At 44.5% G+C, this 27802-nt stretch overlaps 1 protein-coding gene across 1 annotated transcript in view; it reads right to left on the minus strand.

The window, feature by feature from the left end:
* Positions 1–8576: 8576 nt before the first annotated feature.
* LOC138249586 (guanylate cyclase soluble subunit beta-2-like) overlaps positions 8577–27802 on the minus strand; it is a 278483-nt gene continuing 259257 nt past the window's right edge. The window contains exons 15-16 of the mRNA XM_069203529.1: positions 17760–17855; positions 8577–8843 (exon numbers count right to left, since the gene is read on the minus strand). Of these exons, the coding sequence (XP_069059630.1) occupies positions 8719–8843; positions 17760–17855 (221 nt within the window). The 3' untranslated portion in view covers positions 8577–8718. The remainder of the gene's footprint in view (positions 8844–17759; positions 17856–27802) is intronic.

Consider the following 27802-nt stretch of genomic DNA (forward strand, 5'->3'; position numbering starts at 1 on the left):
TGGGTCGCTTGCCTTTACAGAGTAACACGTTGTCAATGGAAGGCTGCCGATAGCTCCCCCCAGAGCACTGGGTTCTGGTAAGGACCACCAATGAGATAAAGCTGATCAAGCGTGCACAGAGAGGAACCAGTAATTAGGTAGCAGTAGACAATTTCTGTCACCACACTGAGCTGGAACACCAGGAATAGTTTTGCATTGAAAATCACGAGGAAATTTTAGAAGCACCTTATAGGTTCAGGGCAAGCTAGTGTTGCTGGCCCGTAAAAAGGCAGGGAGGTGAATTTGCTGGGTCTAGGAGTAGGACATGTCTATGACATTTTACAATTTGCATGTGAGTTCCTGTTCTCTCAATTCCCTCTTGCTTTCTGTGGTATATGTGGGTATTGTATGCATGGATATGAATTCAGGAGTTACAGCTTTCAAAGATGATTGCCACAGGCACCAATTGGTTGCTGCAAAGAACTGGCTATTAGACCAGTTTTGGGACACATCCCAAGTGATGCTACTAAAGGCAGAAATGTGGGATCTTAGATTTACCTGGTTGGTGTGGATGGCTGGAGAGCAAAAAAACACCTACAGCTCCATTCCCCTAAAGATACAGGATGGTGAAGGACAAAAGATCAACTTTGTGGCAAATTATATTACATCAGTTGTGTGGTTCCACAGGTGTGTTCTTGGCCACTAGTGCACCCTCGCCCGACTTAAATACAAAACAGAATCACTGATGAGCCCAAATTCAAGTCTGCCATTCGCAAAACATAGCTCTAAACTTGTTAATGAATGTACTCTTCCTTACTATTATGCAAGTACGGCATACTTTCGTATATATGCGTAAATATTCCCTTAAGTGTATTTTGTGAGCACCAGCACAAGGTGGCGAAACGAACATTACCTCCCGTCCCTCCCTCGCCTTCCTTTTAACCAATGAGGCCTCCCGCCTCTCCTCTAGACCCTCCCTTCCCCTTTCAAAAACCCCCCCCACCCTTATCCCCTCCTGTTCTTTTGTCTAGCCCACGCTAGACGGTTTTCTTTCCCTTTCTTACCTGCACGGCGGGGCCTGGAGGTCGTCGATGGAGGCACTCCTCGGGACGCGGAGCTCCGCGAGGAGTGCTACGGCTGGGTCGCGTCTTGAACGAGCAGCATGGTTGCTCGAGAGGCGTGTCCTGGAGGCCGGCTGACGGGGTCAGCCGGCCCTCTGTGGCTGGGACGTTGATTTCCGGGTTTCAGCGCCGCGGAGCCGCGGGGAACCGAGGGACTTCAATTCTGAGATGCTCTCAGGTAGGACGGGCGTTCGGCCCGTGGTTTTTATGTATTTTGATGAAATAGGTGACCTCTTTAGGGATTGGTGGAGCCCTGATTGGGGGGAGGACCAGGTGCCTATATAGAGGGTAGTTTTTTGGGGTTCAAGTCAGTGATTATTTGTTTACCATGCCTAAAGTTCCAGCAAAGAGACGTAGGATTGTCTCTTCTTCCTCGGAGGAGGAGGGGGGTGAGGCTAGCATTACTACTCCTGAGAACTCACAGGTACCTGGCAGGGGTACTCCCCTCATGTCCAGAGAGGAGGTTCAGGATATGATTGAGGTGGCGGTGACCAGGGCACTACAAGCAGGCGTGGCCAGGACTGGTCAGTCTAAATGTGCGCATTCATCGGTAGCAGCTAGGAAATCCTCATCGGAGAGTGGGGATGAGGCCCCATCGACGTCATCTGGGGGGAAATATGTTTCCAGAGAAGATATGTGGGAAGTGATGGCACATGTTCGGGACAATTTGGGTTTCCCAGTGTTTCAACCTGCAGACTCGGATTCTCATTTATTTCCTCAATATAAGACACCTTCAAAGTTTGCCATGCCTTTTCAGGGACCTGTGAGGGATATGGTGTTTCGTGAGTGGAAGGATGTGGATAAGGCTCAGGTTCCACGATTCCTTCAGAAACTTTATTTACTTGAGGGTGAAGAGGTTTTGCCTCCTTCAGTACGCCTGGACTCTATTTTGGCTACTCTGATTGGCAAAACGGCAGTCAATCCGGAGGATTGTGTGCCTACGGATGCCACTGACCGTAAAGTGGATTCGGGTCTTAAGAGGGCTTTTGCTGCGGAGAATCTGGCGCTGAGGGCAGGGATTTATTCTGCTTATGCGTCACAGTCATTGGTTCAAGACTTTGATAAACTGGCGGTGGCTGTACAGGAAGGGGCGGAATGTTCGGAGCTCCTGGCTGGTATGGAGCAGCAGGCCAGATTGTTGGCTGATGTGTCTTCGGATGTGGTCCGTACTTCGGCTCTGGCATCTGGGTCTTTGATTGGGGCTCGTAGGTCCCTCTGGTTGCGTTCCTGGAAGGCTGATCCGGGGGAAAAGGCGGCCTTGTTGAGACTGCCGTTTGAAGGTCGTACCTTGTTTGGAGAACAATTGCCATCCATGCTTTCCAAGGCTTTTAAGGAACGGAAGCATGCCTTACCTTATAAAGGGGGTTCTTCTTCGGGTAAAGGGTGGAAGAAACATTCCAGATCTTCTCCTACTAGGGATGCTAAATCCTTTTCATTTAGGAAACGGCGTTTTCAGCCGCGTTTTTCACCTAAGAAGTCTGCTCCTGCGACCCGGGGTGGTTTCAAGAAGGGGTCCTGACAATCACTGTGGGCCTGGCAGAGGGCCGGTTGGGGGAAGACTGAGTCACTTTCTTTCGGCTTGGAAGGACAGTGTAAACGATCATTGGGTACTAGACATTGTGGCCAATGGTTATGTCATAGATTTTGTGGTGGTTCCTCCAGATTCAGGGGTACGTCCCACACCTCTGCCTTCAGAGGGGTCACGGAGAAGAGCATTATTGGACGGAGTGCGGGACTTACTGGTCAAGGGGGCCATTTCCCACGTTCCGCTAGACGAGCGGGGTCAGGGCACTTATTCGGTCTTGTTTCTTGTGCAGAAAGTTTCAGGGGGATTTCGGCCGGTGCTCAATCTAAAGGAGGTGAATACCTGGATCAGGACAGTGCATTTCCGCATGCTGTCCATTCAGACTATTTTTCCATTTGTCAGACACGGGGACTTTCTGGTGTCACTGGATCTGCAGGATGCTTACCTACACGTACCGGTGGCAAGATCCTCTCAAAAGTTCCTGAGGTTTGCTGTGGGTCAGGACCATTATCAGTTTTGCGTTCTGCCTTTCGGTCTAAAATCTTCTCCTCTAATTTTCACAAAGGTGCTGGCTCCTCTAGTGGCTTTGCTTCATTCAGAAGGGGTATTTCTGCATCCTTATCTAGACGACATTTTGATTCATGCCCAATCACGAGACCTTTTGCAGAAGCAGGTGGTCCATGTTCTGGGGGTCCTGCAAAACCACGGGTTTTTAATCAATTGGGAGAAGTCAGACTTAGTGCCGTCCCAGGATCTGGTTTTTCTGGGAGCTCGGTTTCAGACTCTTCTTGGGTTGGTGACTGTGTCAGAAAAACGGTTGGGTGTCCTACAGGCTTTGGTAAAGAAGGTATTGTTGCGGTCTGCTCCCCGAGCTCTTCTATGGTTGCGTCTGCAGGGTCATTTGGCGTCGGTGATATTTCTGGTTCCTTGGGCACGTTTCCATCTCCTGTGCTTGATGACATGGTTCTTGAGAAGGTGGACACCAGGGTCCGGTTCTCTGAAGGACAGGGTTCCAGGGTCCGGATTGATTCACAGAGAGTTGCAATGGTGGTTGGATGCAGACCACCTGAGGATAGGGGTTTCTTTATCGCCTCTGAGACCCGTGGTGGTGACGACGGATGCCAGCCTCTCCGGTTGGGGGGCATGGATGGGGTCGGCTCAGATTCAGGGGTTTTGGTCCCCTCGGGAGGCGAGTCGGTCGTCGAATTGGCGCGAATTGCGGGCAGTATTCCTGGCTCTGGTCCATTTTCAGGATTCCCTGAGGGGTTCGGCGGTTCTGGTTCGCACAGACAACTTAGTGGCCAAGGCTTATGTCAATCGGCAAGGAGGGACCAGGTCAAGGGCTCTGTTCAATCTAGTCAGGGAGATTTTTGTGTGGGCTCAGGAGTGGGTTCCTTCTCTCAGGGCTACGTACATTCGGGGGGTGGTGAATGTTCGGGCGGATCGGCTGAGCAGAGTGATTCCTTCCTCTCAACTTTTCTCTCTCCGGAAGTCTCTGTTTCAGCATCTGGTTCGGCTTTGGGGTCTTCCAGTGCTGGATGTGTTTGCGTCAGTAGGGAATGCGAAAGTGGATCGCTTCTGCTCCCGGTTTCGATGTCCCCAAGCATGGGAGGTGGACGGGATGTCATGTCCTTGGCCGCAGGGCCTTTTGTATGCGTTCCCTCCTTTTCAACTACTCAGAGCGTTTCTGTTACGTGTGAGGGATCTGGGGTCCAGGGTTGTCCTAATTGCGCCACTTTGGCCGAGGGCGAATTGGTTCCCCTTGTTGAGGCTGATGGCGGACGGGAGGATGTGGCCTCTGCCTCTTTGTCCGTCTCCCCTGGAGTTTCCCTGCCTCCCATTGGGGTCATTGAGAAGGTTACACTTGACGGCCTGGAAGTTGAACGACGGGGATTGACAGGTCTGGGGGTGCCGGTAGCTTTGAGTTCTACATTGCTGGCTTCGAGGAGACGTTCCACTTTGCTTTCTTATGGTAGACAGTGGAAGGTGTTTTCGTCATGGTGCTTAAGTCGTGAGTTAGATCCTACCTGCGCTTCTATCTTTGAGGTGATGCAGTTCCTGCAGGGCGGTGCTCATTTAGGGTTGTCAGTGGCATCTCTTCGGGTGCAGTGGGCGGCTATTCAGGCATTCAGAGGACCATGGCGTAATCTTCAGGATGAAGGGCGCTTGATGCCGAGATTTTTTCAAGGGCTTGTTAATTTATTTCCTCGCCCGGTACGTTCTTTTCCTTCATGGGATCTGTCCTTGGTTTTGGATGTGTTGACGGAGCCCCCTTTTGAACCTTTGGGGGACTGTGATTTGCGCCATCTATCTTTGAAGACATTCTTTTTGGTAGCCATTACTTCGGCTCGTCGGTTGGGGGAATTGGGGGCATTGGCTTGTTCCTTTCCTTTTTGTAAGATTTTTCACGATCGGGTGGTTCTGGTTCCGGTACCTTCCTTTATTCCTAAAGTCAATTCTTCGTTCCATTCCCGGCAGGAGGTCATCCTTCCTTCATTTTGTCCGAATCCCTCCTCAAGGGAGGAGGTCCGTTTGCATTCGTTGGATGTGCGCAGGGTTTTGTTGGAGTATCTGCGGGTGGTGGCTCCTTTTCGTAAAGGGGATTCACTGTTTGTTAATTTTGGTCCGGCTCGCAAAGGTGAGAAACCTTCCACGGCTTCCTTGAGTCGGTGGGTTCGATCTTTAATTCTGTTGGCCTATTCCTTGAAAGAGGTGGTTCCTCCTCAAGGGATTCAGGGGAGATCTACCAGAGGCATGGCGGCTACGGTGGCGGAGCTTCAGGGGACTTCCGTGGTGGAAATTTGCAGGGCCGCCACTTGGGCTTCTCCTTTGACGTTTGTGCGTCATTATAGGCTGTCGGACTTGGGTAGTTTGGAGTCGGTGTTAGGTCACCGGGTCTTATCCTCTATGAGATAATGTTTGGGATGTTCTTGGTGCAGGATATTAAATAAAGGTCTTGCAACTCGATGTCCGTCTCCTGTGTGTTTTCTTGCTATGTCTCATTGGTTAAAAGGAAGGCGAGGGAGGGACGGGAGGTAATGCTTCCATTTTCTTACGATAATGGCATTACTCCTAGTCCTACTCCCTCGCCTTCCTTTTCCGTTCCCTCCCACCCTCCCGGTACGGACTGTCCGAGTTGCAGCTTGGGCTTGGTTTTTGTACAGGAGGGGATAAGGCTGGGGGGGGTTTTTGAAAGGGGAAGGGAGGGTCTAGAGGGGAGGCGGGAGGCCTCATTGGTTAAAAGGAAGGCGAGGGAGTAGGACTAGGAGTAATGCCATTATCGTAAGAAAATGGAAGCAAGTTTGTAGTTCTGCAAAGAGTTGCGTCAATAACCTGACACACTAAAACAGATGTCTGGGGAGCCAGGAAATAAAGAGTTGCACACCACTTTAATCCACGGAAACTATTTCATTCCACCGTATTTTTTTATTGCGAGGATGTTGGTTTCTAAAAACATGTCAAGGGATCACATCTTCATTCATAAAACACATAACGAACCACAAACATAGAACACAAAATCAGTACCCTTTTTAAAATAAAAATGCAAGCGTTGTATTTCAACTACAGTGTCAGTGAAACGCACGTTTTAAAAGGTTTTCACTCTGAATCACAATTATTCCTTTAGGGTTATTAAGATGCCTGCCTCTTACAAAAGCCAAAAATCACATCCAAATATTCCTTCCACGTTCATATGGTATGCTACTTATTATATTTGATGCTTTCTTTTGCCCTCTTCCAGAACACTAAAACAATCATAGCATGAGCAAAAAACTCATACTGACGTCACACGTTTTTTATGTCTCCCTTGCACCAAGTTGAGATGTTTGAAATACAAAGGTTAGCAACATAAAGACTAAAGGCCATATTTATACTTTTTGACGCACAACTGCGCCAACGCAGTTGTGCGTCAAAAATTGTAACGCTGGCTAACTCCATTCCAAAGCGCCATGCGGGCGCCTTATTTATTGAATGACGTTAGCCGGCGCAGCTGACTGGTGTGCGTCAAAAAAAATGACTCACACCAGGCAGCGCCGGCGTAGGGGAAAATGGAGCTTGGGCGTCAAAAAATGGGGCAAGTCAGGTCTGAGGCAAAATTTTGGCCTCAACCCGATTTGCGCCATTTTTTTTTACGCCCAACCCCCATTAAAATGACTCCTGTCTTAGCAAAGACAGGAGTCATGCCCCCTTGCCCAATGGCCATGCCAAGGGGACTTCTGTCCCCTGGGCATGGTCATTGGGCATAGTGGCATGTAGGGGGGCACAAATCAGGCCCCCCTATGCCACAAAAAAATAACGAAAAAAATACTTACCTGAACTTACCTTATGTTCCCTGGGATGGGTCCCTCCATCCTTGGGCGTCCTCCTGGGGTGGGCAAGGGTGGCAGGGGGTGTCCCTGGGGGCATGGGAGGGCACCTCTGGGCTCCTTCCGAGCCCACAGGTCCCTTAATGCCTGCCCTGACCAGGCATTAAAAAATTACGCAAAAGCGGCTGGACGTCATTTTTTAAGGCCCGCCCACTCCCGTGCGTCATTTTTGCACGGGAGTTTAAATAAGGCGCACATGACTTAGAGTCATTTTTTAGAAGGGAACGCCTACCTTGCATATAATTAACGCAAGGTAGGTGTCCACGCTAAAAAATGACGCAAACTCCAAGATCTTTGGCGCTAGACGGGTCTAACGCCAAAGTATAAATATGGAGTTAGCTTTGCGTCGGATTTGCGTAAAAAAAACTATGCAAATCCGGCGCAAACAGAGTATAAATATGCCCCTAAATAGCTTGTTCGAGCAATGTTTTCATTGCATGGCAGGCATGCCCACAGGCATTTTCATGGCTGCTGAAATAAGTGTGCTTGTGAAGAGCTATAAAATCTGCATCTACCTTCCAAATGTACTGTTGTCAATGGTGCAAGTTAAGGATTCAGATTAGTATTTTGCTTGTGTGCAGTGTGTGTGAGCATGTGTTGCATGCCAGGAAGGGTGAAGTGCGCTGTGCCATTTTTGAGAATAAATATATGTAAATCTTTATGGCCTGCCTTGGTTATTGATTAATGTTTTGCAGGTCGTGTGCCACCAAAATGGTTCAAACGTTTATTTAGGAGTAAGGATAACATTGCTTTCACGATGAGAAAGTGGAGGGACACCTCACAACTGGCTGGGGTGTATAGGGAGTCTCACCCCAGGGAAATATTGTTTCCTCAGTTCAATCCAAAAATGATTAGGGAATGAAAATGCATTGATGCACAAACGTCCTTCTCCTCATGGGAGTAACACAGAATTCACCTTGCGTTCCCACTGTTGGGAATTCACGCATTTTGCAGATTCTCGGAGGGAATCTGGGCCTTTAGCTGTACATTTCGCTTCTATATTTTGAGAATTGGACTGAACGTTATCTTTTTGACAACACTACAGTTGCAATCTAAACTTAACCATCACATGTTACAGAGTACATGCTTAACACGGGAACAGCATCTGCGAGGCAAATTTGAAATTACAGACCTGCTTGAAGATCCCTTGCTTCTGCTGAGCATTGCAGCAGTTGCATAGGCCACTTATTTCTTGGTAGGTTTTATGCTTCGTATGTTTACCAAACTGATTTTTCTTTTTTATGATCTCATAAAAATATGTTTGTGAAACAGGGATACGAATGAATGATAAAAGAATCACTGTCCCTGCACAATCTGTATGATTTAAATCAATGTCAGCTCCTGTGTATAATTACTGCCTCATTTCAAAATTAAATATCTCAAAACCTACTTTTTCCAAAAAAGTAATATCAACTTTAGACTTGAGTAATCGTATTCACCATGTAACTTTGCTCTTCTGTTGATTCATGTGAGTGAGAATCTGATGTCACTTTGATAGGTGGTAGGTTAAATGACCAGATCACAGACACAACGGTCTGCAAAGGACACAACATTCAGTTGGATAATATTTTAATAAACTGGGTGGGAAACACACATCTTTTTTCTGTACCACTACTGTAACATTTTGTCATTGCATGCAAGGATTTGTAACCTATGATATTTTACAACTTTGAGTTGCAATAAGATTTGTTTTGACAAAACAAATGAAGTGTAATGTTCATGTCATTATTTACAGCAGGAGACAGAACTTTGAATGTATATGGTCACTCTCATTAGGGTGAATCTGGTAAGAGTCTTCTTTTCTCAGATTCTCGGTGCAGGGTAGATTACTGTCATTTACTGAGGCATCAAAATCTGAAACAGGAAACAATCAAAATGTTTTGTTGGTTACCAGCAACAATACCATGGGTGCATCGTTTGATTTTAAACTGGAATGGAGTTTGTGTCAAACTGCAGATTCTTTATTTGAAACACCTGCTAAATGGAATATTATTGCTTCCAGATGAGCAGCTGGTGACATACGTGTTTAGTTGTTTTTTGTATTTTCCATAATTTTATTTTTGAAAAAAATCGCAATGTGGAGAATCAGACAGACATAATACAAGCAATATAATGAGATAATACCCAGCGCAGATAGCACTGCAGTCATTACAACCTGTATAACTGAATGTTCTTATGGTATAACAGACTTTGTGACTGTATGCAGCAAACATCAGGGCATATATGCGCCAAAAACAAACCAAAGCAACCACATGAAAAAAACTAACTAAAATAATTTGACATGATGACAAACAAGCCGAGAACCAAACCTGGAAACACAGTCTCCGAAACTTGGTGTCAAAGGTAAAAATAAACGTCATCCAACACATAGCAGCACATGAGCAATACTAAGCAGTCAGTAGGCACCATAGAATGAACCTACATGCGATGACTTTCCATTCTGAAAACATCGACTGTCAAAGAAAGGGATCTGTCTCTTTCAGGGTGGTTTGTCCTTTTGCAGATATTGATCAAGTTCATTTGAAAGAAGTCTGCCTCATTGTATTCTCCAGTATCACTTGGACTTGTGACTTTGTTGCGGATCATATGTCTTTTAGGTTGCCCTCTGTGTCTGTTTGAGATTTTTCTAACCTCCCTCAGAGGGATCTTGAAGCTATTGTATAATTGCACTTATTCCATGCATATGTTGCAAAAGACATTCTTGACCCAATTAAGTCAAAGGGTAATCCCAGGTCTCTAGGCCACCTAGAAAAATATTTCAAAAATTTTGGACAATGACCATGGGAAAGTGAGGGCATAGTAGGTGTTCCTATGGGTCGAGGAAGAGTACCAAGCATGTGTACAGTCCTTGTATACTCACATCCCTGCGATTGTTTTTGTGCGCGATGATGTTCAGGTTAAGGACCAAAGTGTGGGTTACAGACAGAGATGAACTCTTTTCCACTGGGGGGTGTTCTGGTGTGTGTATATTGGGAGAAAGGGTTGGGAAGGCTCATCTGTGTTTAAATACACGCTGACTAATCTCGTCCTTAAGTGCAGTCACTGCCACTGAAACGTAGGCAAGTGTGCTGTGAGTGGAAGATAAAAAAAACTAGTTAGGACATATTTACCTAATAACCCAACTTATTTCTGACAGCAACACCCTCCCTGAAAACAACTGTGAACAAACTTTGGCTATACTGACTCCCACTTTCAGCGCCATAAAGAAATCCCTATTTGTCAAAGAGTATTTTAAATGTAATTTTAGAACAACAAGTTTTCAGCATGAACACGGCCTTTGACTTTAAAAAGCTATAAAAACTGTAATGTAATTAATGGAATTGATGCGATCGGGTCCCCCAGCGCTAAGATTTATGTTGAACAGACCTTACAGAAAATAAGAGCGAGGGTTCTTTAACACATGAGTCAGATCCTTGTTCCACTCCTAAGGCATTTTTGGTCCAACATTAAAGGGTCTACAATCACTCCACCGAAAACATCAGATGAAAAGACACTGAACATGTGACTCTGGGTCCTAGAGGTAGAGAAGTTAATACAAATACATTACTTCTGAATGCAGATGGAGAGACCAGCTCTAGATGGCCAAACTTGGACTAAACGAATTACAGGAAAGGACTTCCTTCACCAAATCTGGTTTCACTCCGTGCACACTCCTGTATATTTCCGGTTGAGTATCTGGGTAAGCACATAGCACGTTTTCCCTTTGTGAATGTTATTACTAAACATGATTTTGTCATTCTGGCGTGCTATTCTCTGATCATGTCATTTAAAACTAGAGCCAACATATGTGGCAGATTATACTATGTAAGTTTTATGCACACTGGATCTTTGTGCAATGTGCAAAAAATAACCTACCTTTCGTTTCACTTTTTGTAGCCCACGCTAGTTTTGGGTTAGTCTGTCCCTGGGATTATGTCCTTGACATTGTCTTATTCCCTCTACTCTTTGCTGTGTAGCCCATCCTTAATGTAATGATACAGCGATTCAATCAAGTATCTTGTTTTTTGGGCGCTTGAATTGGACTAATAGAGGCCAAGCTCTCTCTCTTGATTTGTTATTTTGTATATTTTCCTTACCTATTTCTTTTGTTTCAAGGTGAGAGTTTACCTTGAGGACAACCCAAAACGTCTATCATTTTTTCCATCTACTCATTTTTTTGCAATTGCTCTGTTCTGATGAACAGGGTTGCTACTATCGCACTCCTTGACCTCCTCCTGATGAAGACCCTGTATAAAAACCCAGGGGTCGAAATGTTGATATGCTATGCTCGTTGGACTCTTGTATTGTTTTTCTGAAAACCTAAGCAAAAAATCGCTTTCTATGTTTCTTGTTCTACTATCACACTGTAGCTTCTTCACCAAGAGGCCTTTATGCGTCCTGTACTTGCACGGTTTTCAGCAAAGACCGCTTTATTATTCTGCCACTATGCTTTATAATTGCCTTATGTGTCTGTGGGCAGTAATAGCCCACTGTCCACGCTGAAAAAAACCTTAATTTGAAGCGTCCTGGCAGTTACAGGAAAGTATTCAAAACTGTGTTGCCCGCCCTGCTTGTGGTGCAGGGGAGGATAATGAAGGATGTAAGCTGCAGGGAACCGGAACAACTTTCCTGAAACCGGAAATGTCTGATTATTCCTCAAGGTCTGGGCAGGCCTGTCCTGCACTTTTGAAGTTGGCATGCCAGCATTAATATATGCAATCCCAAAGCCCCCACAGTGCAAATGGGGATCTGTGCCTTTCCCATGCTGTCTGCCCTGCAACTCAAGCTACATTGAGAATTAGGGACCTGAGAGCATGGTGAGTTTTCTGTGTTCATTCTTGTTTTTCCAAAATTTCCTTTAGGATAATTAGGTGACCAGACCAACCCTTTCGCTAATTTTCTGCTAAAACTCTACACCATCTGACAGTAAATTAGGGACTAGTGAAATCTTGCAGCTACACAGGATAGGTGGCATATTTACCATATGCTCGCATGCATGTTCAATGTTGTGTGTAGAAAAGCTTTTATTGAACAAGTTTACCGTTACCGGAACAGGCGACGTGAAACCGCTCAAATGGCAAATTATGCTAATGAGCTACTTGCACATCCCAGAAACGTCAATACGGCTATGGAAAGAGTCAGAGAAGGAAAATAAAAAACCTGTCTCCGCTAAAAGAAAAGGCAGACACTCGGCCGAAGACATAGCCTGCCATACGACGCATGTCTTTGAACACACACAAGGAAGGACTACTCACCGGCACCAGGGGGCGGGGCCAAGTCCCCCTTCAAACTGATCAGCGCGCACGCTTTGCGGGTCGCGCACAAGGAAGGACTACTCACCGGCACCAGGGGGCGGGGCCAAGTCCCCCTTCAAACTGATCAGTGTGCCCGCTTCGCGGGACGCGCCCGGGCTAAGCCCGGGCCAAGGGCGGGCCCATCCTTCGCCCGTCAGCGCCCGGAAGAGGCCGGGCTGGGCCACATCTCTTAATTTTTGTTTTTCTTGTTGTGCTTCTCAGCGGCGCTGAGTGAGTCTTTTTTTTTATATTTAGCATGGGAAAGCGTAAGGTCTGCTCCAGCCCTGACCCAGCTTCAGCCAAGTCCAAAACCTCTAAATCCAATAGAGTAACGCAAATCCACTCTAATTGTGTCTCTAGAGAAATTGACAATTTAATTGAGGAAGTGGAATCTATCCTTAAGGAAAAAGAGGGCAATGCCCGCAAGAGACTGAAACCAGGAACTCTACTTCCATTTTTAACAACAGGCCCTAACATCTCTACCGATGCTGAGCCTTTGAAAATTTCAGCCCAAATCTCTGTTCCTTTCAGTTCGACTTGTTTGGCCAATTCTTCATCTTCACCTGGTTTTGTTTCCAATTTGGATGCAACTTCTTCCGATCCCATCCTTAATGGGATTCCCTGTGTAAATCGGTTTTCTGTCCTGGACCAACCAGAATTAGCGGGCACCAAACAGTCTTTGCCTCCTGTGCTTCCTAACCCCAATTGTGATCCTCCCAGTGAAGATGTTTTAACAATGGTTTCTAGCCTAAAACGTGAAGTTGGGGAGCTGAAGGGTCTACTGTTTGAGGTCCTCAAACTCCTCAAAAAACCTGATTTAGCCCCTCAGCGTACTTCGAACCCAATGCCAGCTCAATCTCCTCGCCCCCGGTCCCTGTTGCACTGCCAGCAGATCTTCCACTGCTACGAGAAATTGAAAAGGGCCCCAGCTATAGGCCTCATCACGGAAACTATTCGGCCTAATTTCCAGCAAATTTGATATCCTCTTCCTCCAACCTTGATCAATCTGTGGCCCATTCTACTTACGCGTCCAATCAAAATTGTATTGACATGTGTAATGTCCCTCAACTTACACCTTACATGAGGGAAGATACTTCTTCTCTTATTAATAAGGTGTCGTATTTGATTCGCCACACTAGGGGCTGTGGCTCCATTATCCACGCTGATATTGTTTTTGCCTCACGTGTGCAAGGTTGTCCTGGTGGGAGGGACACCATTAAACTCAATCTTGTTAGCCCCGCTTTAGTTAAAGGGCTCTTGCAGATGGACGCTCGCAACCTGCTAAGAACGGACTCTGATATATTTTTTAGAGAAAGTTTGCCTGCAATGGGTCACAAGATCTTGCCCTCTCGTCCACCCAGGGTTAAGACAACTCCTCGCAATGTTCCTGTTTCTGTTGCCCCCCCCCGGCTTGTTGTCTTTCCCTGGTGATGGGGCTGCCATGGTCTCCAACATCAAAGGCGCTAACATTCGAGACCCCGTTTTTTCAGGGGACACATTAGATGTGGACTGACTACGCCATCCTAATTCCTAAAAACATAGCGCTCCATACCCCCAGGCCGTGACACTTTCAAGATCTTCTCTCGGCTTGGGTGTTAACACTATAGGGGCTCCATCTTGTATTGTTAATGCGACTTCCAATCCAGTTCCTGACGCTGACTTTCGCATGCCTGTCTGTAGCACCATACCAGGGAAATTACTGTCTTGGAACGTGGCTGGCAATAAGAGTAAATTATCTGATCCGGAGTGGGGGGCTTATGTTGAATCCTTTTCCATCTGTATGTTCCAGGAAACTTGGTCTACGGATTGCGTGTACAGGCAAGGCTATTGTTGTTTTACCAAAAAGGCGATCCAGTCCACTAGGGGAAGGGCGATTGGGGGACTATGTACCCGGGTTAAGCTGACTGAGGTAGGCAGGGTAAAGGAAATTGCCGTCGACTCTTGTGACATCCTAGCAATAGCAATATGGCCAAACTTAGGTACTCCTGTGTTATGCATTAATATTTATAACAGACCTGGTCCCTCTAACTACCAGTCTGACACTATTCATCTGCTGCATAATCTTCTATCTGAACTCCATTTTAAATATCATGTCATTATTGCAGGTGATCTCAATGTTCAAATTGAATTTGACTCAGCCTTCGCCGAGTCTATCCAGGCTGAAGATGAAGTGTGGAATGTTCCCCCGCTTTTAATACAATCAGCGTCATGTACTCCTCCCCTCAGGGTGTCGCAGATAATAGATCTGGCAGTAACATATGGCCTTCGTTTCGGAAATGGTCGATTTCCAAATGACAATCCTGTCAGACCTACCTTTTTCAGAGGCTCCTATAGCAGTATTCTGGATTACGTCATTTTTGATCTACGAGTCTGGCATTTTATAATTAACGTAAAGGTGGGTTCTCGGCGTACTAGTGACCACGCTCCTTTACAAATTGTATACAATGCAACTCTTTTTAAAGGGCACGCTCCGCCTCATGTTCCGGATGCTTCCAACGATTTGCTGGAATTGTCCAGCAATAGGCGCGTGGTGAGATGGCCTTCGTTTTTGAAATCCAATCTGCTTAATGATAAGCTCTGCGCCTTAGTTTCCTGCCACCAGCTCTTCGATGACCTTACTGTATTATCTCCCTCAGAAGTTATGTCGTCTCATGAGGCTCTTTTTGCGGACCTTAAGGAGCTTTTTACTAAATCTCCTACAACCCAAAGGAAACATTCTGTACCTAACTGCAAATGGTTTGATAAGGAGTGCCGGGAGGCCAAGAGCCTTCTGTCTAAAGCTCTAAAGCTAAAGAGCCGGGACGCTATCATACATGCGAGAAGAAACTATGTTTCTACTTGCAAGTTATCTAAACTTAAATATGAGGAAAATCTATGGGAGTGTTTGGCGGAGGCAGCCAGTGCTCGCAATGCCAAACTTTTCTGGTCTCTGGTTTCACGTAGAGATCCCGCCCTCTCATTTATTCCCGAATGCCACATTGATGCAGAAACTTGGCTCTCCCATTTTGGGGAACTGTATGGTTCTTGCCCGGAATCGGACAATACTCCTACTGATTCTTTATTGTGTCTTTCTGCTGTGCCGCCCTTTACCCTAAAAGAAACAGAGCTGGCAATTTGTGCCCAAAGAACAGGGAAGGCTCCTGGCTCAGACGGTATTCCTTCGGATCTGTATAAATCAGACTTATCCGCATGGACCCGGTACATCAACAGTGTATCGAACATTGTCTTGACAACTCGATCGTACCCGAACTTGTGGAAGGTGGCAATTATTGTCCCCATTCACAAAAAAGGAGATAAGAGCGCCCCAGGAAATTATAGACCCATCAGCCTATTAGACAACTTGCAAAAAATATTTTCCTTCCAGCTGCTATCCAGATTAAAACACTGGATAACGAAAAACCAGGTTTTAAGCCATCTTCAGGCTGGATTCAGGGACAAGGTCAGTACCATCGACCAGGTCTTCTGATTTACTACCATCAAGTGGAAGATCGTAGACCCAGATCAAGGCCATCTATTTGTGGCCTTTGTTGATTTGAAATCTGCGGTCGACCTTGTCCCGCGCACCAAGCTCTGGGAGGTCCTGAGCAATACTGGAGTTCCGGGTTCCATGATCAACATTATTAAAGATCTTTATTCTGACAACTATGCCAAAGTTCGCTGGGGCCCGGCTGGCGATCTGACCCCAGATTTTCCAAGAGCCCGAGGTGTGTGGCAGGGGTGCGTTCTTGCGCCTACCTTGTTCCTTCTGTTTATTAATGCATGTATTCCATACCTCTCAGATTGCCATGGCGATGCCCCAAGCTTGGGTGGGCAGAAGTTCCCTTGTCTTCTGTTTGCGGATGACACCTTGTTACTCTCACGAACTGCCACGGGCCTTTCCAGATTGCTCTCTCAATTCACGGAGTTTTGAAAGGACCATGGGTTGGAAATCAACTCAGCAAAAACAAAATACATGGTCTTTGGGGATAATAGGTGTAAAATGAAGAGGCCGGTATACCTAGAAGGTGTTCCCCTGGAAAGAGTGGGCACATTCGACTACTTGGGTATTAAATTGGAAGACTCTCATCTTTGGCATGCTCACCGCCAGAAATCTTTACTGTGCCTGAAGCAAAGGGCGGGTGGCATCGTAAGATTTGCTGCTAGATCTCCCAAATTTGCAATGTCTCCGCCCTTGAAATATACAAATCTCAAGCCGGGGGGGGGGGGGGGCCCTATATGGTGCCGAACTTTGGGGCCATTGCAACCTGGTGAATTTGGCAAGGGCAGAAAATCAATTCTTGAAAATGTTGCTGAAAGTTCCCTCTAGTACTCCATCTCTGCCCATCCGAATGGATCTAAACCTTTTTTCTATCTCGCAGATTGCCGCTTTAAGGCCCCTGCTATTCTGGATCCGGCTTTGGTCAATAGACTCCCTTATTCCATTTCGCTGTGGGCTTCTTAAATTGGTGGGCCGTAATTCTATCATCAAAACCAAATGGTGTGCTTATGTCAAACGGTCCTTAACTCACCTTGGCCTAGGGTCCTATTGGCTGGATCCATCCTCCATTCCTAAAAATGCTGTGCAGTTACTGAAGGATGCTTTTTGGCACAATGTCCAGATTGTTCAATTTACCAAGATTGTCCCGTTGTCTATGTCTGATAGTTATTTATCAGTCAAATGCCATTATGAATTTGAGCCCTTTATGGATGTAGCACTACCTCCATTCGCACAAGCTCTTTTTATCAGATTCAGAATAGGGTCTCTCCCTTTGTGCTCCTTAACGTACAAATGGTCTAGTTTCATCAATAGATCCAAGTTCTGTCCGATGGGTTATAAAAGTGAAGAGTCTGTTTCACATGTTCTTTTTCATTGCCATGCATACCACAAACAAAGAGCTCTTTGGATCATCCCGCTTTGTAAATACATAGGCGTCAGATCCTATCTTCATGCTGAGAGAATTTTTAAATCTGACTCATCTGTCCAGATAGTTTTATCAGTGGCAAAATTCCTCGAATCAATCTGGCGTTTTAGATTAGCAATTTTAAAGAATCAGGCTGGGTAGCTAACTTTTAGATTTATTTATGTATATTTATTGACCTTTGATGTTTGATTTTAGTACTCAATTTTTAGCATAAAGACATTATCTCACTACACTATTGAGTATTTATGGACCTAGGGAACTGGTTCCTTGTTGAGTGGAACCTTCTATTATTAGGAGACATATACTCTGATTATCTTGTTTGGATCTTAACTTTTCTCAAACTTTTCATTGTGTTTATATTTTTAGTGTTCTCTCTCTCTTAAAAAACTCGATGTGTGTATTGTACTTTTATGGTATGTTTTTACTTACCAAAATAAAGTTAAATGATGATGATGATGAACACGTTTAGAAGGAAGCCTCTTAATGCTGGAAATAGTTCAAAGTTAGGGATGAATCCCAGGAAAGTAACTTTAACATTCATCAAAGACCTGAAGGATACAATTTGCATAACAACAAAAAACATATTATATTATTACCAAGGAACAAACTCTCACGATTAGGCTGTGGCGTGTTGTCGGCATACTTCATGAATACAACATGGCGACCATCTGAATTTTCAGGTCGAATTGCATCTGAAAGTTGGAAAAATTACATGGAGTGAAATTCCCAAAACGTATTTGCACATTAAAGTATTTGGTAGCATTTACTTAATAGTTGTTATGATAGGTACTAGACTGACAAAGTTTGCAATATCATCTTTATTTGTTAAATACTTAGGGCCATATTTATACTTTTTGATGCAAAACTGCGCTAACGCAGTTTTGCATCACAAAAATTAGCGCCGGCTAACGCCATTCTGAAGCGCCATGCGGGCGCCGTATTTATTCAATGAAGTTAGCCGGCGGCGCTGCCTGGTGTGCGTAAAAAAAAATGACGTACACCAGGCAGCGCCGGCGTAGGGGAATATGGAGCTTGGGCGCCAAAAAATGGGGCAAGTCAGGCTGAGGCAAATTTTTCGCCTCAACCCGATTTGCACCATTTTTTTCGACTCCCAACCCCCATTGAAATGACTCCTTGCCCAATGGCCATGCCCAGGGGACTACTGTCCCCTGGGCATGGTCATTGGGCATAGTGGCATGTAGGGGGGCACAAATCAGGCCCCCCTATGCCACAAAAAAAAAAAAATTATTACTTACCTGAACTTACCTTATGTTCCCTGGGATGGGTCCCTCCATCCTTAGGCGTCCTCCTGGGGTGGGCAAGGGTGACAGGGGGGGTCCCTGGGGGCATGGGAGGGCACCTCTGGGCTCCTTCCGAGCCCACAGGTCCCTTAACGCCTGCCCTGACCAGGCGCTAAAAAACGACGCTAAAGCGGCTGGACGTCATTTTTTTTTACCCGCCCACTCCCGGGCGTGATTTTTGCCCGGGAGTGTAAATACGGCGCACATGCCTCGGAGTAAATTTTTTAGACGGGAACGCCTACCTTGCATATCATTAACGCAAAGTAGGTGTCCACGCTAAAAAATGACGCAAACTCCATGGACTTTGGCACTAGACGCGTCTAACGCCAAAGTATAAATATGGAATTAGTTTTGCGTCGGAATTGCGTAAAAAAAAACGACGCAATTCCGGCGCAAACAGAGTATAAATATGCCCCTTAGATCATAGGTGGAAGTAGGCCTTGGAATCATGCATTCAAAAGATAGATGTTTTGGATGTGACCAGGTTGACTCTGAACATTTATAGAGTACAAGTTGGTCGGGTCATAATGTGGTCCAAAAGGTAAAACAGCAGAAGTGGCTCATTTAAGACACTGTTGCCCTAGTTCAAAAGAGCAGCAACACAGTTCTTATGTCAATGTCAACTGGACTTTACACAAAGCAAAGTAAAAGACCTGTAACCATTAGCAGACCTTGCAATGCTCTGCAACTTAGTTGCTGATAATAGTACCAAGTTTAAGTATATCTTCATGTATAAAAGCATCTAGCGACAATAGGTGGAATGCAGTAAAACTAATATATTACAAATTGGGTTGTTGATTGACTGGGGTGGGGGGCGAGCCCTGGTCAAGATGCAACAACAATCCTAGTCAGAGTAAGTCATAAACAACCCCAAATTAACCTGTGCTCAACCCCCTGGTAGCTTAGCACAGAGAAGTCAGGCTTAATTTAGAGGCAACGTGTAAAGTATTTGTGCAACACTTCAAATAGTAAAACAGAGAAAATACCACAGAAAAGATCCCACACCAGGTTTGAAAAAATAGAGCAAAATTCAATAAACTAATCAAGACTAAATTGACTAAAATCCAACCAGTAAAAATTGAATTATGATTTTTTAAAGGAGAAACTGTGCAATAGCGCCTAAAAGCATAAATCACTAACCCGGGAATATTTAGTCGCGCTGGACCGGGTCAAAGTCAAAAGTTGAAGCCGATTGTGATGGAGCACAGGTCGGATACAGTTCCAGATTGGTCCCGCTGGAGGTTTACCTTTTCAAGTTTTGTGCGAAGAGTTCCGTTCAGGGGGAAAAAGTTCACCGGAAGCAAGGAGAGTGTCACTGGCGAGGGTCGACGGGGCACGAAGAGCAGGCCGGGAATCACAAATGGATGGCCTGGAAATTCGCAGTGGCAATCCATGCTGGCGGACGATGCTTGCTATGCGAAGAGATAAACTTATGACAGCTTGCACTGACTCTCTATGAGCAGCACAGTAACAGTGCGAATATGCCACTCACAGTCGCAACAAACCTAAAAGCCTGTATTAAAGAGCTCTACAGCCACACCAGAGCCCAGGACCTGAGAAGCACCACTTGAGGGGGGTAAGAAACTCATTGAAGACCGGTCCAGGAACTGTGGGGAGCCTATTATGGGCCACATGTACAAAGATCCGGTTTTGCGACTTGCAAACTAAGGCCCATATTTATACTTTTTTAGCGCCGCCTTTGCGTCATTTTGTGACGCAAAAGTAGCGCAAACGTACAAAATACAATTATATTTTGTACGTTTGCGCCTCTTTTGCATCACAAAATGACGCAAATCCGGTGCTAAAATAGTATAAATATGGGCCTATGAGTCTTAGCGACTCGCAATTTGCGAGTCGCAAAACCGGATGTACAACAGTGGTTGTACGTGGTCATGAGGTAGGTCGCAATTTGCGATCCCATTGGGAATGGCGGCACTCACAGGGATGGTGGCTGCTGGGATCAGCAGACCACCATGTCTGTGACTGCTTTTAAATAAAGCAGTATTTGTTTTTAAATGCAGCCTGTTTTCCTTAAAGGAAAACGGAATGCATTTCGGAAAAAAAATGAAAATGTTTTCGGATGCATTCACATAGGGGAAGGGGTCCCATGGAGACCCTTTCCCTTTTGCGAATGGGCTAGCACCAATTTGAGACTGGTGCTAACTGCGATTGTTTTGTGACCTCATTTGCGGTCACAAAACAATCATACATTGGACTGCGACTCGCAATTATAAAGGGAATATCCCTTCCTAATTGCAACTCGCACACCCTTTTTGCGATTCGGTAAATAGGTTACCGAATCGCAAAATAGGGTCTGTACATACCAATAGGCTTTTTTCCTGTCGCAAACGGTCCGATTCTGCGAATCGGGCAGTTTGTGACAGGAAAAATGGTACGTACATCTGGCCCCATGTTCCTGAGGCTCAGATCAAGAGGCCAGTGGACTAGCCCTTTAAATCTTTCTGTGGTCCTAGGTACAAGATGGAGGTGCAGGTCCAGTTCTTCTTCCCCAAACAAGACGGCAGCAGGCCCCAGGTCAGCAGTTACTTGTAGATAGGGATGTGGGATTCCTATAGCCTTATGCCCAGGACTTATTGTTTGGGGTTTAGGACAACCACTTTTCAAATTTTTCTTATGCTTGGGACAAGTAGGCCCAACCCTCTGCAGCACAAACACTTTGGCTGCCAGTTTTGCAGGGAAATAATCTGTCTGCAGCTGAGGTAATATTTATGTTCATATGTTAATGCTGTTCAAACTTGTATTTATGATTGATTAATGCAAAGCCTTTATTATTCTGGTGAGCACTCTAATAAACGCTGTAAGGTCACACTGCACTACTGACAGTGGTTCCAGTAAAAAAAATAAAAAATATGTACACAAGTTTGAAAAATGTAACCATATGAGGCTACGTATAAAGTTCCCAAAATGCTCTCTGATTAGATGCAAAGATTTGCAGAAGCTTGTAAGCAAGATTGATGATTCTTTGCTTTCAAAATGAAAAAAATGCAAGTAGGAAGAAAACATTTTCTAAATTACTGTGAAATTTAAGGTGCTATTTCTTCGAAGCATCATTTAGTAAAATATATCAATGCATGCAGGTATTTCCCAAAAATATTCATAATGGAAAATCAGTGTAACCATTTTCAACAAGATTATGGGAAACATGAAAATAAACAAGCACTGGCAAGTCAACCAACCTGGCATTTTTGGTCAGTATTTTGGATTTGTCAATGCGTGTCTTGTTTTGACATGGCTTTTGTAACACTTTATTGTTGTCGAGGCTCCCAGGCCCTCACCATTGTAACAAACATTGGCAAAGAGCAAAAACAATTGGTCCTACATTGCCACATTAGTTCCTGGCACTGAACAAAACTACGTTGTGTGCCAATATGCCCATGGTGGAAGACCAGAATGCTTTCACTCACAGTAAAGCCAGCTGATAGCTAGCTCGAGATAGAAATAGAATTTTAATAAAAACAAAATGTCATGGTTAATACCAGACCTAATTAGGGGCCCAATTCTTAAGGAATGTCAGCTATATGTCTTTGCATTAGGGGCTTTAATTAATTAATTCACAAGAATTGACAGAGGTAGACCAGGAAAAAATACTCTGGGAAAATATTTGTGAACTGTATTTTAGCACGAGCATTTTGAATGTGTAGATTTGCTCATGAAAGAATCTATTGAACGTTTACAAGTTCACTTTCCCTCCCACCACTTTTTTTCCCAACCCTGGAAGAACTTCTACTTCTGTCCTTGTCAGGAGTACATTTCCAGCCATTCTCAGCATGGGAAAAGATTAGAGATGAGCTGGTGAAAATCCTTAAAACATGCAAGTTAGTAGGTTTGCACAGACTCAAAGGAATTCCAGCCATGGAACTTTTGCTTACTTCCTCCTCCAGCCCCAGTATGTAGATCTGTAGAAAGGTAGCAAAATAAGGAAATTGCTATAGTAGGACTTGAAATGACTAGTACCCGAGCCCTATTATAGTATTAGACCTGGCATAATCAGAGAGGCTATTATCAGAGCTCTTGTATAATGCGATTGCTGCCATAATTTGTCGCCACAGTACATGCCACCAAAGGGACAAGTAGATTTTTTTTACAGGACAAGTAGATTCAAGAAGCAACCTGTCCCATGGACATGTAGATATTTTAATAAATTCGACACCACTGTGTAGAGCAGCAGTCCAGCACAGTGGCAGTCCCTGTAACAGCACAGCAGTTCTTCTTCCTGACAGAGTATCCACAGGTCCAGAAATGTACTGAGGTGATGGTGTCTGAGGTCCAGTATTTATACAGTATTTCTAGAAATTGGCTTTGAAGTGCAAGGAAATCCCTTCCTCACTTGCCCTGCCTCCAATCTGACTGAAGTGACTAAACAGGGTTGTTAAGCAGTGGCGACCTGTACCCTTTTAAAGTGGTGGGACGAGTGAAGTGTCCCACTACTTTGCAAAAAAAATAAAAAATAAAAAGCTCCCTCCCTCCAAAACCCCAAAGTAAACCACCTCTCCATCCAAAAGCCCAAATAACACTAACCATGAAATAGAAACAACAACTACACGTACAGGCACTACACACTTACATACATTACACATTTAAACAAAAAAAGGCACTTACCCACGGGCTGCGCATCCTCCTCCATGTTCTTCTGCTCTCCGATAGAGGAAGTGCTCCCATAACCAATCCAGATGCTGTTCTCATGCTGTTAACCAGCATGAGAGAAGTGCCTGGTTTGGATGGAGCATCCTGGCTGGACGCTCCTTCAGGCCCTGGTCCCCACCCAGCTTTCTTAAGACAGCTGAGTGGAGAACTTCAAAGTGCGCATGTCACTGTGGCCGGTGCAAAGTAGCCAGCCAAAGTGACATGCGCACTTTGGGGCATCCAGTCCAGGCACTGCTCTAGTCCTCTGCTGCTGGAAGCAGAAGCGGTCCTCTGTTGCCGGCAGCAGGTGAAACGCCAAGCATGTCTCTGGGCTGGTGCGACTTGAATGAAAATATAAAATGGCAATGAAATCTTTTCATTGCCATTCAGTTTTTTCCTGAGTGGCACACAGTGGGCAGGGGGGCGATGCTCCTCCACCCTTGAGAAGAAAACGCCGCTCTTGTTAAGCCTTTTATGTGTGGACAGAACACAGCCTACTCAGGTGTAAGTGAGGCTTTGTCCAGCTCCTCCCTCCCATCCTGCCAAGGATGACTCATTACGCCACACGTAAGCTTTCATTGTGTGTAGCTGTCTAGGAGGTATACAAAAAGCCTAACTGCCAACTGCACCCTGGCATGTGAGCAGAGACAGGCTGCAGGCACCAAATGGCTAAGGCAAGAAATGCCAACTTCCTAAAAGTTGCATTTTAAGAATTGCAATTTAAAATTCAACTTCACCATAAGTTAGGATTTTTAATTGTGATTCCAGAGACACCAAACATCTCTTCCTATTTGGAAATAAACATTTATAAGATGTAATAAGGTAACTCCAATGTTTACCTATAGGAGATATAGGCATTGCACTGGTGAAAAACGAAGGCCAGAGTTTTTCACCACTAGGACATGTAAAACTAAAACGTATATGTTCTACTTTTCAAATACATTGCACCCTGCCCTCTGGGCTGTTCATGGCCTACCTAGGGGTGAAAAAGGAAAGTTTGAGCCCGGCAAAAGGTTTATTTTGCCAGGTCGACATGGCAGTTTAAACTATACACACAGGCTCTGCAGTGGCAGGCCTGACATGTATAAATGACTACTGAGGTGGGTGACACAATCAGTGCTGCGGGCCCACTAGCAGCATTTAATTTACAGGTCCTGGGCACATATAGTGCATTTTAATATGGGCTTATAAGTAAATTACATATGCCAATTGTGCATATGCCAATATTACCTTGTTTTAAGGGAAAAATACAAGCACTTTAGCACTTAGTAGTGGGAGAGTGTGGAGTCCTAAGGTCAACAACAACAAATTCAGCAAAAAAAGGGGAGGAGGAAGGCAAAAGGTTTGGGGATGGCCTTGCAGAAAGGGCGATGTCCAACATAATACAAATAAATGACACTTCTTACATTGAGAACAAGCATTGACAGTGTCATCTACATTGACTTTTTTAAAGTGGACATATTTCAGCAAGCTTCTCTAACACAAAGTGTAGGTTCAGATCAAGCACCAGCAGCCTACACCTTCATACTCACAGGCACATGTGTACAGACAGGCCCACAGACGCACACAAATACACACACACATAGACACACTTGCACACAAAACAAACCAGCGCACACACACACACACACACACATACGTGCACACACACACACATACCGCCCCCCACACACACACTTGCACACAGGACAGCCCAGTTGCAGTATGTGCAGCAGAAGCATACATATTTATATACATACATAAATATATACATACACACATATGCATACACAAAGATACATGCACACAGAATAGAGCAGTTACAGCATATGCAGCAGAAAAACAAGCTTACATACATACTCAGTTACAGCACAGGCTATTGTAGTGCAGGAGTCTCTAACTCACAGACGCAGGCACATAGATACACACATGCACACACACACATGCACACACAGCACAACTGTAAGCTCAAGAGATGTATTTGAGGGTTATGATAGAGAGATAATATAACCAGGAGCGAACAGATGTTGAGCTACAAGAGTACATAATACAGATGATTTGTGTGGCTTCATCTGGAGTTCTCATGGACTCATCTAGAAAAGCCTCTAGTTGTCAGTGCATCAGTTGTGTTGCTTTGCTACTACTTTTAAAGACCATATCTGGTGTGTTGTGTCTATTTTAGAAGTGCTCACCTCCATTATTGTGTCAAGTGCCTAACATCCCATCTGAAGTATTGTGTCCAGTTCTCATTGCCTTTTATGGAGTATTAGTACTACTTATAGAAGCCATTTCTATTGTACCCTGAGTTGGATCTTCTATCTGACAAAGTCATTTGAAAGAATGCCATTAGCCTTTGATGACCATAAATAAATACACTAGCAATGCTATATATTTGAACAAGATTCCTGTCTCCCTTCTGCACCCCTGGAGGAGTTCTGCCACTGTGGCCACGTGCTTTGGGTATGCAATAAGCACTATCTGTGATTGTATCCTGGTAACATCTAAGCCAGGTGCTTGCCAGAAAGTCTCATGTGGACAATTCCATAGGAACAATTTAAATATCACTAGTCTTCAAGCTGGAACTCATCTTTGACATCTACATTTAATTTTGCCATCACCATCAAAATGAGACATGCACTCTTGATTAACCAGCTTTAAGTTACTGAGCTGAATCAAGACCTCGTTGCAGGATAGCTGCTTCCTTAGCTCCCTGATTTCTTTGCTCTTTATATTCTGCTTTTCAGTAGTCTTTCATTGTGTAGGAAATAACATAATGCTCCATCGCTCCTGTTCACAAAAGATAATTGATTAGGGTGTTGTAGTTGGACTCTCACTCTTAGATGAGACTGCTAGTTAAGGGAAACAGAACTTTTGCTTGCAGGTGACTAGGCCAATCCTACAACAAGTTGTAACTGGCTGCACAACCCTCCCGGCTCACTAGCAGTACATCAACAAAAACCCAAACAGTGGAAGGTGATATCTGGCAGCCTTTATGCATGGACTCTAGATTGTGACATCTCAGGGGAGCCCTGGTGGAACAGTCATTACCATTTTCTCTTGTTAGCAACAAGTCTCAGTCACACACAGGCAATGAAGGAGATGCAGGAAAGTTTTCAATATATTTTTTTAAATGACTGCACTCTAAGGTAAAATGCATGAGCTGCAATGATTAGGATATCGAACAATAAAAGAAGCATAATTGTGAAGATGAGAGTCATAAATACAAAGACCCCCAACATCTTGCAATAAACATGAAATGTGAAAACCCTAGCATGGAGAACCTAATTGCTAACATACTGAGAGCTAGGTGTGATAAACCTAATGTGCCAGTACCATGTCCATGAGAAGTGCCCCCCAAACCCTTGTTACCTTGGAATGAGGTCTCTAGGTCAGACTCCATGGTGACACGAAGGCTGGGTTCTGCAGCGAGGTGACGTGCTGCACAGATGGCATCAATGGCATCTGGTAGGAGTCCTCTGAAAACCTTGACTGTGTGAGATGTATTTATACAGATCATGTAGATCCCTGACGCAGGTATGTTCCCAAACAATAGATATGGAGGCATACTTGTTGTGGCAATTATGTAAACAATCCCGACAACTGTACATTATGTTCCTGTCACACGTAAGAGAGGGACATGATGTGAGTAGCTATGTACATCACTTGATTATGACGCTGATAGTGACGCCTTCACAGAGTGGCACTGATAATGCAAATCAATACATTTCTCTAACTATAAACAATGGCAGCCATCTTAAAAGAAATAATAAAATAAATGGCAAGCTAAGTAGGTTAAAAGTCACGGGGTGACGGGGCACAGACCTGCAAGCCAAAAGGCTAAGCTAACCTCCTGAGTCCCAATAAAATTAAATAGGATCCACTATAAGGGCTCCCCCACACAATGTGCGATTTTGATCCACTTTATCCTTAATTTTTATCTGAGTGACTGTAACAATCTACACTTTAGGATTTCTGATGGCAGACTGTTCCAGATACAGGGGACCCAAAGTTATGTGCCTGATCAGCCCAAGGTCTGTAATAACAAAATCATGTTGCAATAGCTTGAAAGTCTATCCACCTATGTCTTGTGAAATAGATGTTCTGCCTTCCTTACTGGATATGTATAAACTCCTGACCACACTTAAGTATTTAACGGACAATGTTTATAGTCAGCAGGTCAGTGTGTTTTGTCAATAAATTAATTGCTTATTCCAGAGTCTAATACATCATTCATTTACTAGTGCACTATATAAATATTAACTTAACTTAGCCTAACCTCAAAGGAAGAGGTGGTTCCTCTGGCTTTAATAAATCCATTAATTATTTGCTCTATTAGTAAAATTGCCCACTTGAAGACCGACCACTCTAGTGATTTACAGAACAATATCAGCCCTGCTAGCACTCAACAAGGCTCTGAAGAGAACAGTTACTAGAAGTATAAAGTACATCACTCTCCTATTAATTCCATAAAGCAACCTATTTTCAAAAAAGGCCTAATTGATATTCAAAAATGTATTAATCCAAACACAAGTATATGTGTGTATATATACATCATTGTTTTCAAACTATACAGTTTCTAAAATAGACCATCAACCCCTGTCCACTCAGAGGCCCTCAAACGCAAAACCTTCACAGTTAAACATATAAATCAACACATAAGGACCACAAACAACCGACTACACATAAAACAAACATATAAACAATACCAAGACACC

The sequence above is a fragment of the Pleurodeles waltl genome, chromosome 8 (genome assembly GCF_031143425.1).
Source record: "Pleurodeles waltl isolate 20211129_DDA chromosome 8, aPleWal1.hap1.20221129, whole genome shotgun sequence".
Classification (NCBI taxonomy): Eukaryota; Metazoa; Chordata; class Amphibia; order Caudata; family Salamandridae; genus Pleurodeles; species Pleurodeles waltl.